The 13,413-nt window shown below is 36.1% G+C and overlaps 3 protein-coding genes across 3 annotated transcripts in view; all 3 read right to left on the reverse strand.

The window, feature by feature from the left end:
- LOC104698834 (ALBINO3-like protein 3, mitochondrial) overlaps window positions 1-603 on the reverse strand; it is a 958-nt gene extending 355 nt beyond the window's left edge. The window contains exons 1-2 of the mRNA XM_019246306.1: window positions 221-603; window positions 7-58 (exon numbers count right to left, since the gene is read on the reverse strand). Of these exons, the coding sequence (XP_019101851.1) occupies window positions 7-58; window positions 221-552 (384 nt within the window). The 5' untranslated portion in view covers window positions 553-603. The remainder of the gene's footprint in view (window positions 1-6; window positions 59-220) is intronic.
- LOC104790696 lies at window positions 7,900-8,837 on the reverse strand. The gene has a single exon (XM_010516475.2). The coding sequence runs from the start codon at window positions 8,652-8,654 to the stop codon at window positions 7,929-7,931; it is 726 nt and encodes a 241-aa protein (XP_010514777.1). The 5' UTR covers window positions 8,655-8,837; the 3' UTR covers window positions 7,900-7,928.
- LOC104790697 lies at window positions 9,398-10,203 on the reverse strand. Its single transcript, XM_010516476.2, has one exon. The coding sequence runs from the start codon at window positions 10,193-10,195 to the stop codon at window positions 9,602-9,604; it is 594 nt and encodes a 197-aa protein (XP_010514778.2). The 5' UTR covers window positions 10,196-10,203; the 3' UTR covers window positions 9,398-9,601.

Raw genomic sequence — 13,413 nt, forward strand, 5'->3', positions numbered from 1 at the left:
CAGTACAGGAAGCAAAGCCGTTCTGAAAGCCACAGTAGACGAAGCAATCACTACCCACCTGACCAATTCATCTGAGGCAAATTAACAAAACTAATAAATTTCGCAAAACCCTCAAAACGACACAAAACTAGGAATCTTGATTTGTCAATTACGAGGTGAAAGCTCAAAACTTTCCATCAATCTGAACTGAAATAAGCAGATAACTATGTATTGTTATTACCAAGGCAATCCAGTAAGGTCATGGTAAGAATCAAGCAACGAGATCGCAGGTCGAGTCAAGTAATCATAGTTTGACACACCAGCTCCGATCAAATCTTGGCTTAAATCGCCCAACTCTAACCCATGACCATTGCTTCCAAATCCATCGATTGAAACGTCTCTGAGTCGAGTCAGCTCAGAGTCCATGTCCGAGGGAGTGGAAAAGAATCGGGTTTGGAGAAGACCGAGAGGGATTGACGGATGTGCCGGAGCGGGGACATGGTGAGGAGAGAGAGAGGAGTAAGTGTGACGAGATCGGCGGAGGTGAGAGAGTAAAACCCTACGAAATGCCATTTACGGTGAAGAAGACTGTTACGGTTCCTTCTTTGATATATGAAAAGGTAACTGTTTATATGTTAATTGATATGAGATAGACATTTTTTTCTCATAAATGTTTCCATTTTATTTTATTCATAACAAGTGTTGCCAAATGAAATAAACATTCTAGCAAAAAAAAATTAAAATAAATTATGTAAAAATTATTTATTTGAAATTTATTAAAATAATATTATTTTTCTCTTATTTTTTTCATCACAAAAGTTACCAGTCGATTGGCCAAATTAAGAGAAAAGAGTTTATAAAATAAAATTAGGGAACATATAATAAAAATTCTATAAATTAATTTTTGATAAATTAATAATTTTTCTGATCTTTAATTGGACATATATAGTTTTGAATACAATTCGATAATAAAATATAATAATAACTTTTTGAGTATGACTAGCTAAATTTAAAAAGCTTTTACTTTATAAGTCTATGTTGTATAAAAAATGACTAAACAAGGATTCTTAAATTGAAGTTTTGGAGTGAAACTGACAAAAAAATAGAATATAACAAAGAGAAATACTCTAAAATAGCACTAATAGAAGTTTTATGGACAATTATAACACACATTCCATAAATTTCCGAAAATAGCACTATTTAACACATTAAATATTTAAAATTAATTTTTAGAATTTTGTTTTTTAGGTTTGGGTTCTCAATATCACATTTATGATATAGTTTTGAGGGGAAAGGCTTAGTGTTTTGAATTTAGAATTTAATTTTAAAAGATTAATTAGTGATATATTTGGAATTTTAGAGATGTTGTGCTAGTTTTCGAAAAAAACTTTTTTTGGTGCTATTTTTGAGAATCTCCCTATAGTAAATCTATACTTTTAAAGTTGGCTAACTCTCTTCCTCAGCTTGACACGTTAGCACTCGAGAGAGAGTGACACGTGTACTCTTCCTTCCGCCAAAAGAAAGAAAAAGAAATCTGGGCCTAATTCTAATGCAGTCCATTAGCGTCAAACCACTCGCAGCCCAGCTATACAACATTAAATACAAAAAAAAAAAAGCAAACTGTCGGTTCAGTTTTTTTGAAAAAATCTCAAATTCTCGATCTCCTCCTCGTCTTCTTCGCCATGAACCCTTGCTCCGACTGTGCTTCATCAATCATGCTTCATTTATTCTTCTTTGTTCCACCATAATCCAAGTGATTACTTAAAAAAAATGGGTTATATCAGCGTGTTCTTTTTTTTTCTAGGTATGTTCTATAATTCTGTGAAACCATATATGAGTGTTGTTATTTTGTTTCCGTCGCCGCTGTTTCAACCACCCTCCGCTCTGCCGTTGTCTCAGGCGTACTCCCTTCTCTTACCTCTATCGATCTCTCTGTGAGTTTCCGAATCACTGAAAATTGTTGAGATTGTCTTTCTCCGGAAAAGAGATTTGATTTGTTCGAAATCTGTTATTAGGTTGTATATCGTGACGAGGAGACTCTGAATCACGATGTCGTAACCAAACGAGCAGGTTTGATCTAGGAGTCTCTACTAAAGCGCCTGACCAGTACAATACCCACAACATGGTCGGGATCCTACGCTCCTTTGACCACCGTCTCTCGTCTCTTGTAATAGTCATGCGTCCCACCCAGGTCCCTTTCTTCATCTGTCTGTTTTTGGATTTAAGGCACTTTTAAAAATGTATGTTGACATTTCAGCTCGGAATTTCGGATCTCTGATTTGGAATTTTGGCCTCTTTTTTTGGTTTTCTGTGTGTGATTATTCTGTTTGTCTAGCTAAGAACACATCCTATAAGGAGAGCTGACGAGAATATTGACAGGACATTAAAAGCAGCTGAGGTTATATTGGATCAATATGATCTCAGTAAAAAGGTATGGTCTTTTCACTTACACTCTTCCTTATAAACGCTCCTCCTTTTATTTGTTTGTCTTTCAAGTAATCATTACTTTCCCCTGGCTCTATTAAGACTTCTTTGATGGTTAACATTTCTTTCTCGACTGCAACATTTGTTGGAGAATGCATCATTTAATCATAAAGATCAAATTTCACTTTCTTATGCAGTGAACCCTTACTTCTCCTGTTAGGAGTCTATCTGATTAGGCCACTTATCTCTATGTATGATAATCCATAGTTAAGATATCCATAGTTAATTCCTTTGCTTACATCTCATGAACAGCTATATGGGACACAATGTTGCGTATTGGTATTTGTTTTATTGAGACTTGTTGGGAGGATTGTAATGTATACTTCCTAAATGCTAATGTGTCTCTCTATGCAGGACACAAGCACCAGTTCTATTGTTGCCTGTAGCATTCCTCCTTATGATGCCTCTGCAACTACTCCTCCTAAAGCTTATCCTTTAGAGAATATCATCGATGAGGATTAACGGGAAGCTTTTCAAGATATTTACCTCCTTCTCCAACAGGAATCCATAGCAGCAGCAGTCATCAGTGCTTACCCTGTATTTTTCCGCAGCAGATTGCACAACTTGCGAAATCTCGAGGTAACACTTGATTCCTTTTTACAATATACATTGGTCATTGATGTGCGTGGTTTTTGTCACTTCAAATCTTTTACCTTAAAAGACCACACAACTGCTGCAAGTGCACAGCTAATCGGTAGTAGTATTTAAGGATCGATCCCACAGAGAGAGAGTTGTTGTTTAGAGAATCCGTCGGAAGAGATGTAAGGCTAGGACTCAATAAAAATAGAGTTTTGGTTGTCACGGTCGTAGTAAGCAATAAACCTAAATAAAAATCAAGTATAAATAAATAAAACAAGCGTTGGACATCAAGGAAAATCGCAGGGGTTCAATGATCTATCTATCTAGGAAAGTTTAGGATCAGTTTGTTTATCTAAAACTCAGACTACGAAACACGAATGAACCGTTAACTTATAGTTCACAAGTTAACCATCTAAGATCACTATACTCCGAGACTCAACTGTCGCAGGCAACGACGCATAGATCAAAGCATTTTAAGCAGGTTTGATTCTAATCCATGAGATTCCATAGGTAAGGGGTATGTGCTTCCTATGACTCCTCTCACATCTAAGTTAGCTCAAGCACACATGCAAGCTTTTGGCAAAGCACACACACTTAAGATCATAGTTAGTTCATGAGGCTAACTTAAAGCATTAAGCAAAGACTTAGAATTAAAGCATAGAATAAACTAGAATATAAATCTAACAAACCCTAAAAATTGCCACCTAAACTAAGATCATCTCCCCGTTTGATTTTCCTTTTAAACCCAACTAGAAAACTACTCTAGCATGTTTAAGGGAATCATCACAGCAAGGTTTAATAAAGTCATAAACAAAAAAGAATAAATAGAGAAAAGAGTTTAGATATTACTTCAATGATTGTCAAACAAAGTTGTAGGGTCTTCTTCCTTTAGAAAACTAGAACAAAAGATGGAACAAATAAAGAGAAAGAGTTTGGTGAACTTCAAGGCTTCAAGGAGAGGGACGAGAGAGAGCTGCTGTTGTGGCTGTTCTTCTGGTCGTGATCTCTTTGGAGGCAGGTGAAGGCACACTCTGATACTTTTTCGGCACACTTCAAACCCTAGGGCGTAGAAGAGTATTTATAGGGTTTTGTCTAGGTTTAGGGTTTTGTAAGGGTAGAAACGTCTTCTCTTGTTAAGTGCATGGCAAGGGGCGGCGTAGGAATGTTCTAGAACGTGGTGAAGACTTGGACTGGGCCGCCGTGGTGGTCGCTGGTCATGCCTTCAATAAAGAGCCCATTGGCTGAATGGTTCTCCTTATGTCGGTTTGTAACACTTCTCGGTAAATCGGGCATAACTTCCTGATGAAAGAACGGATTGACTTGATTCCACCTTGAGGTGAAAGATGACTCTCTCAGCTTTCCATATACACCAAGTACGTCGAAATTTGAGTTGTATAAGTTCTTAAAAAGTTGCCCGTACTGTAAAGCTCTGAATATGTCGTGAAACGTATTTTCCTTGTCTTTTGGTTTTTTTTGCTATAAAACCTGTAAAACTTTCTTGAAACCTAAAATACTTGATAATAGACATTAAAACATTAAAATCATACTAAACTCCTCCTAAATGCATACTAAAACTATAGCTAAAATGGGTAAAATAATGATGTTATCAGTCATCTTGTTGACTTCCACCACTTGCTCTCTTTGTCTCCTATGGTTGTCTAAAGTTGTTTCATATTTTAAAGTTTTCGATTTTGTAAAGTTGCTTTTTTTTTTTAAGTAAAGTCCCACAAACGTATTTGTTTTTTTTTTGCACTTGTTGGAGCAATGTTCTTTAGGGAATTCCTGGGAAAGATGGTCGGTTCTTTTCTATCATTAAACATTCAAACCTTCATCTGTTACTTCAACAAGGTAATCCCCTTCCTTAATATCTTTTCTCATATGAATCCGAAAAAATCTAGAAATAAATTTTCCTTTAAGTGGTGCTGTAATGGGTGTGGTTGGTTTTTTTAATCTGATGTTTTTGAAAAATTGGTATCCTTATTTGTCACTGGCCTTCTCGTCAATAATTAGTGTTCATTACATAATTATTTCATTTTAAATAAAACTTCCTCTTATAAAAAACCATCCTTGGGCCTTACAAAAATCCAGCCTTTGAACGTTAAACCAGTCTCAGCCCACATGGTTTAACTAAGAATTTTTCCTTTCTGCTCACTTCTGCTCCTCAAAACGTCTGCGAAAGAATTTTGTAACTGTCGAGAGACCTATGTTGCGGCCTTAAATTTAACCTAAATTGTGTCATTAACTGTTCTGCCAAAACGGCCACTCACCATAGGCTACCCATACTCTCTCGTCTTCACCATAACCATTGAAAAGTAACTGTCATCTTCGTAAGTACCTTCTCCCTAATACATAATCATTGGCTCCCACAATGACACTCCACCTAATTTGTAACTGTTGATACCTTACATCTCCCAAATTTATTTCTACAAAAAAAACAACAAAATGTCTCCCATCAAAGCCTTCCACCACATTCTAGGTACATATGTTGCCGTTGATGCTTTACGCCTGGGATATTACCCGCAACATGTCGTTGGTAGGATTTTAATTTTATGGGAAGTTCACTCTGAAATATGTACCGTCCATAACCAACGCCACTTCCTTGGAATATCACTACTCCTGCTCGATGAAAAGGTAATGGTATTTCTTCTCTACTATGTCCAATTATATACAACTCTCCAAGATCCTTATTACCCTCTACCACCAGCTCACCCCTTATTTATTTTTCTTATCAGAGTACTGTAATCCATTGCTTCATTCCTGCTTCACGAGCTGAAGGAAACTACGGTATCTTAAAAGAGGGAATCATCCTCCTAATTGGGGGCTTTAATATTAAATTTTAAATATATATCCCCCTAAACTTTAAACCTATTTAATATTAAATTGTTAAATTCAGAATATAACATGTGGTATATCGTAGTACTGTTTGTTTATTTTACATAATCGTAATTTAATAAACTTAATTAGATATACCTAATATTGAAACGTCGATGGTGTTAACAAAATAATGAACTGATGATTTACTAACAGTTAATAAAATAATTATTAATTTATATTAATACCCAAACCCATCCCACTAGATATCCAAACACCATTTTTCTTCTTTACTTAAATACAACATTCACGTTTTTCAAAATCCAAATAACGAAAATGCAAAAAAAGATAGTACTAAAAATCTTGCTAATCAAGTATACTTTATCTTCAAAATATCTTAATTTTGGAATTATTTACATATGATTAAGAAATAAGTTATTAAATATGATAATTCTTTTTTTTCCGTTTTTTTTGCAGATAAAATGGACAAATATGTATTGCGTAAAGATTAATTTGGGATTTGTACATACTTTTTTATTGTTAGCATTAAATATTGTAATAAATTAAGGAGATATTTTAGGAATTTTTTTCTGCACAAAATCTTGGTTTTAAATTTAATTTTATAAATTAAAATTAAAAATATTTAATGCCAATTGCATGCCTGTAAGTAAGCGTGAACTTTATGATTTATTTCATAAATGTCTCAAAAAATGTATATATAGATATAACCTACTCTATTACATGACCACACCCAATATATTAAATTACTTTAATTTTTTTTAAATTTTTAATTATGGGACTATAATTTATTTTAGATTTATTTTAAATCTATTTTTTGAAACTATGTTAAAGAATGAGTTGAACTAATTTTTTTAAGAAAAAAAGTATATTTATCTCTTTAAAGACAAATAAATTTAGTCATAATATCGTAGTTAAAGTGTCACAAATTTGTGACGAAATTTTTTTGTCTCAAAAATTAGTCTTAATAAAATTATTTTTTGTAGTGTTTATTCTATCTGTAAATAAACCTAAAAATATTATACAAACAAAATAATTTATTTTTTCGTAATTATACAACTGTTCATTTCTAATTTCTACTTGGGTAGGTCTCCTTTATTTCAATTTGGTTCTTTAATTTCGTTAGGCGATTTAGCTAACTGGGTCACTTGGCAACTATTATTTAACTAACCCGCGTTTGATTCCCCAACTCCCTTTTTAAAATTTTCTAATATTCTCCATCACAACAGCTGGTGAATATTTTTTTTTATTAATTATAATAATTTGTTTTTCTCTCCCCTTTATATCTTTTTCTTCCTCCCGAGTCCCAAACCTCTCTCAATTTTCTGCAATTTCATTTTTCTCTTTTTATTTATCATCATTCAAACGATTATTGTATCCAATAAATGGTGTAACTGACCAAAAAGATCATTGATTCCAGTTATATATTGATCAAATCTTTCACCACCAAATTGAGTTAAACCGAATGATGTTACAAACCAAACCGAATAACCATAGATCCAATTAAAGCCCCGACACAAAAACAGGCGGATCTAGTTATGATTATCTGGTTGATTTAATTGAAAATTTGATATTCCTAGACTAACCTTCTTGATTTCAATTAATTGACTCCTTTTGTCAAAATTGAATGGCAAATTTCGTAAATACTAACAACATTTTGGACATTTTATATTTTGTACTTCTCTTTTAATAGTATTAAGATTATCTTACTTTCAAATTAGTTGTGGAATGAATGTGGAATAAGGCTACTTCACACATATTAATAAATTTTTTTTTTTTTGTTTTATTCCTAATTAATATATTGATATATACTAAAATAATAGTGATAAAATTAAAAGATCTCTCAAAAATGGGTATTAAAAACATGAAATGATAACTAATTTGAAACAAAGTTTAACTATTAAAACGACAATAATTTGAAAGTATTTTGTTTTTATGGTTAAGATAGTCATCTTGAATTTTAAACTAAGCTTATTCTAATTCAAAAGACTTTTTCAATAACTGAAAAAAAAATATTAAATTAACCACAATCTAAAAATGGTACAATTAAATTAACTTCAAGTAAGAAACAGATCCATCTGAGACTTATTCTCTTGACCAATAACATCAAGAAAGACAGGATCAACGGTAACGAAACTATCCACGTGGACCCTAAAACTATGATCCCACCACATAACCTTAGCCGCTCCTTCAATCGTAAGCTTAGCCTCAAGTTTCATCTCTCTCTTCGCCACGTCAGAAAAGAACTGCCGCGCGTGTTGCGCAAGCTCCATCCCGTTCAGACGCGCCGGTAGCCGGAGTAGCTGACAAGATCTCGCCGGCTGCGAGCCAGCCTTGACCTCTGCCGAGCCAAGAACCGTGCCATCGTAGAGGATCGTCATGGTGGTGGAGGAGAAATGGATGGGTGCGATGTTAGGGTTAGTGACGTGTACGGTAAGCATTAGCTCTGCATCGAGGATAGGGAGGTTAAATTTCAGTGAGGTGAGGTCTATGGAGATAAGGTGGAACTTTGGATCTTTTGGCTTGGCGCTGAGGAGTGAAGCTGCTGCTGTTGCTGATACTGCTCCGATTAAGGCTGAGCTCCAACTCCATTTTACCTTTTGGTCCCTGGATCCCATCCCAAGATTATACACTCTTTTGCCCTTGTAGTTTAAGGAAGAGAAGAGAACAACTTCGATTTCAATTGTGCCGACCAGAACGATGAAGCTATCGAGATTGAGAAGAGTTTGGAGAAAAATACCGAAATGACCTTGATTGTATAGTTGTTGTCTTAAATGTGACATGGGTGTTTTAGTTTTTCCTACAGCTAGCTGTGTTATTGTTTTTGTGGTGGTTCTAAAGTATCATAAATCACGGACCAGGCTTATGCTTTATGAAAACATGTGATTTTTTCTTGTTCAAATTGATTTAGATTATTATTATGTATCGACCTAATCACGTTAGTGTGAGAATATATGTCTGATCAAATTTTTATCTTTACCAAGAGAAGTGTTCGTTCGCATATAACTTATCATTTCCAAACATGTCAATATCAGAAGAGAATGCATTAGGTAATTTTTTCATCTAATCAAATAGTAGCATCAGAACCCTACCAAAAAAAAAAATAGTAACATCAGAAACGTAAAAGAGTAGTGACTCGGATATTGACATGGAGTAGTGTGCCTCGGAGTTGTTGGCTCTACCAACTAAAGCTAAGTTTTAGGATTCGAGAAATGGTGACCGCAAGTAACTTATTGACCTTTAGATATCCAGCTAGCCCGATCGAAGAAACTACAAGATTAAAAATCGATAGTTTCTTGATTAATCGAAAAACTTGAAAATAGGCATTAAAGAATCATAAATTATAGACAATTTGATGTTTGATGATAACGTTGATAACATAATCTAACGTTTGATCAGAAAATGTCATGTTGTTACAAAAGCATGAATCCTTCACTACACAATTCTCAATCAATATCACTTAATTTTTTAATAGCTAATAAGTTAATTATCCTCCAACCAACGTTTACATAATCAAACTATATAATAGCCAAAAAAAAATAGGTTTGTCTTACCGGCAATTCCATTTACAAATCAATTCAATTACACAAAGTGAACTATATGAAACTTTGAATAATTGTATCAGTGGTTCAAAATTCCAAAATCAATGTGAAGATAGGTATCTAATAAACATTTCAAAAACAAGATGAGAGTAATATTTGCATAAACATTTCTCTAAGACAAAAAGGAATCAACAAGAACTCTCAACTCGAAGGCGTTGAGGCCTACTTCCTCTAGCCCCGGCATCATCTCCAGCGTCAGCCATTAACGCAGCTCGAGCAGAAACAATCTGGCTCGAAGTAAAAGCAGCGTCGAAGGCCGAGAAATCCATCCACCCCATAAGCAACCCTTCTTTTCCCCAACTATCCGGTATAGGAACTTTTCCGGCAACCTCATCTCTATGCCTCTTCAGCCTCTCACGTCCTGACAACACCGTTGTCTCAGGCAGACATGTCTTTGTAGCCGTCTTGCTTTGTTTCTCGACCAATACATGATCTCTTTGAGAAGATCTTGGAGAGGTTGGTTCCTTGGATTCCTCAGGCAAATGGGTGTTCTTCATTCTTGAACTCTCTTTCCTGCAATAGAGATTTTCGACGTGTGTGTTGTGTATATAAAAAAGAAGTTTTAGAGATTTAGATTCGAATAATAAAGAGAAGTAAAAATAATATACAAGGTTGAAAAGGAAGGAGAGAATGTGACAGAGATTTGTGGTGGCCGTGTCTTGTTGTAGGATCACATATAATAGTATTACCATTCTATGGTCTTTGACGTTTCTACGTCTCATGAGTCGTCGTGACATGTTTTTTTTTTCTTTTTCATTTTCTTAATCGGTTACATAGATCTTAAACATCGAAAACAATAAAATGTCTTTTCTTCAAATTATTAATGGGCATATATAACAGTTTTCCAATTTGTATATGTTACAAATTAACAATACGTTTCATAATTTTTGAATAACTTATTTGAAAGATATATTTTTTATTTAATTAAATTGTGTGGTTTTGCTAGATCCTAGATATTTTTTGAGTGTCTCCACATCTCAGATCTTTCGTTATTTCCACTTTGGGAAGAAAACAACGTAGCAGGAAGAATCAATTTTTTCTCTCCTTTACGTCACAACTCACACGCCATGAAAGGCACATTTCATCTTTCTTTTCTTCCTCATCAGACAAATTTTATCAGTTATGAAGATTCAAAATATTCATACAATAATTTAATAGTAAAACCGATCAATGTAAAAACATCAACCGATAAATAAAAAAACTGAATGATAATGTGTAAATTAACTCAAATTTATATTTACAAAAGATATTATATTCAAAAAAAACGTATGTTATGCGAGTTTGAATACGGATAATGACACAAACACTATCATTCTATCAATCTATGTAGTTAGTTTCACTTAAACACTCTGATTATGCTGCATCATTCGGCTTCTTTCTCTAATGCAAAATCACATTTATTTTTGTTCTCTGTGTGGATTGGCTCCATGTAATCTAATTTAGAGCATCAAAATCAAATGGTTGCATCTTTGCTTCATCTTTCTCCCCTGGTGTCAACTTCATTTGTAAGCCACAAAACAAGATATATTGCAACTTGCAGTAACGTCTGTCCACTCATGTTGTGATCATACTCATAATTTCTTTTTGTCGAGTGAAAGCAAATGTATGAAAACTGACCATTTTTAAAAAAGGAAAAATTAGGTTCATGACGATAATTTGTTCATAATTAACACAATAACCTATATTAAAAAAATACAGGCTGTATAACCAAGAAAATGTTTATGAACTAACCACAAAAATTTTATGAACTAACCACAATAATATAGATGTTTTTTTAATTTTTTTTTTTTTTTTTGACAACAATAGAATCANACCATTGGATTTTCCATCACAGGGAATACCCCTCCGCCGCAGGTTTGCCGAAACCGAAATACATCCTGACAAAACCTGCCACATAAAATGCTTAATTTTTGGTGGACAAGAGACATCCCAAACAGCAGCCAACAGANTAGAATCAACTCAAACGAGCCAATTTGGAGGAAAAGAGTTTACAAACAAAACATGTTGCGGTGACAGTCGCGCTTGGCGTGCCAGAGAATCCGCTTTGACATTTGCATTACGTGGAACTAGAGATAGAGAGAAGGAAGAGAACTCCGCTTGATCTATCTTGATGTCGTCGAGGTAGGGTGTGAAAGTCGGCCATTCATGAGGAGAAGACACCATCTTCACCAAATCAGAACAGTCCGTATAAAAAACCACGTCCCGATAATCATGTCCAATTATGCAACGCATCGCCCAAATGAGAGCTTCTACTTCAGCATGGAGTGGAGACAAACTTCTACGGAAATTGGTTGCTCCCATATCTGACCTCGAATCTTCAATGGAAGAACAAAACCAACCTGCACCTGCAAGAGCATCTGTCGCTTTCCAAGAGCCATCAACAAAACACCGATATCCTGTAAAAGAGGTAGGAAGAAAAGGGATGGGCCCCCTTTGTCTAGTAGAGGGGACAAGTGGAGAATGGGGTTGATCCTCATCCTCCACCTCCACCTGAGCCTGTAACCAGACATTTGCCTCCCCCTCCGCCAACCGAACTACATCCATTGGATTTTCCATCACACTCTCAAAAACACGAGCATTCCGCGCTTTCCAAATATACCACATAAGCCACGGGAACGCGGCTACCTGAGAGGCCGGATTAGAAGAACCTAAAAAATGGTCTACATTAGCATAAATGGACTCCGTCGGGAAGGAGCCAGGACCTACAGGAACCTGGGCTAATGCCCACGCCTGCCGAGCCGGTGGGCAACTGAAAATAGCATGATTAATTGTTTCCTCGTCAGCCCCACACCGTACACACGCGGGGTCACAGGGAATACCCCTCCGCCGCAGGTTCGCCAAAACCGAAATACATCCTGACAAAACCTGCCACATAAAATGCTTAATTTTTGGTGGACAAGAGACATCCCAAACAGCAGCCAACAGAGGAGTTATCTCTGGGCCCACTCGAGGGACCATCGTAAGCTGTGGAGCAAAACGACGTTCCACTTCATAACCAGATTTAACAGCATACTTTCCTGATTTCGTATAATGCCAACCCATGGAATCGTCTAGACGACGACTTCCTAAAGGAATAGCCCCTATCAGATCAACATCTTCCGGGGCAAAAAACTCCTTAAGTCTATCCATACGCCAAGTATTAGTGTGACAATCAATTAAATGAGAGATTTTAAGAGAAGGATCCTTATGGGGACCCTTGCTGAATGCTGGTCTTGGGGATTGAGCCGGTACCCAGGGATCCGTCCATATGGAAATAGACTCCCCCGAACTGACCCGTATAATAAGGCCTTTATTAACCAAAGATCTAGCAGAAGTAATACTTCTCCACCCGTAAGATGGAGAGTAAAAGCGTAGCGGATCCATAGGGTTCGAATTGCGATAATACCTGCCCTTGAAAACCCGAGCAAACAATGTATCCGGGGCCTCAATCAGCATCCACAATTGTTTTGCCAGCAATGCCGTATTGAAGGCATCAACGTTCCTGAAACCCAAACCCCCCAACTACTTACTGAAGCAGAGTTTATCCCAAGCTAACCAGTGCAACCCCCCAGACGTTATTGTTTTTGGAATCCGGAAACAAGACATCACAAAAGTGGGAACCGCCGTGGCAATGGACTTGATCATCACCTCTTTTCCCCCTTTGGAGAGAAGTTTCGTCGACCAACCCGTCGTGCGACCCTGAAGGCGGTCCCGAACAAAAGAGAAAACTTTTGTCTTGGACCCTCCCAGACTCTCCGGTAGCCCGAGGTAAGATCCCATCCCACCCATATTCGAAATCCCCAAAACCCCCTGCATCTCTGACCGCACAGTGTCATCCACCTTATGACCAAATTGAACCGAAGATTTGGCAAAATTTATTTGCTGACCCGATACAGCCTCATACTGGTTTAAAATACCCAAAATAACCTCACATTGAGCCTTTTCCGCTTTGCAGAAAAAA

Source organism: Camelina sativa, chromosome 6 (assembly GCF_000633955.1).
Source record: "Camelina sativa cultivar DH55 chromosome 6, Cs, whole genome shotgun sequence".
In the NCBI taxonomy this organism is placed as follows: domain Eukaryota; kingdom Viridiplantae; phylum Streptophyta; class Magnoliopsida; order Brassicales; family Brassicaceae; genus Camelina; species Camelina sativa.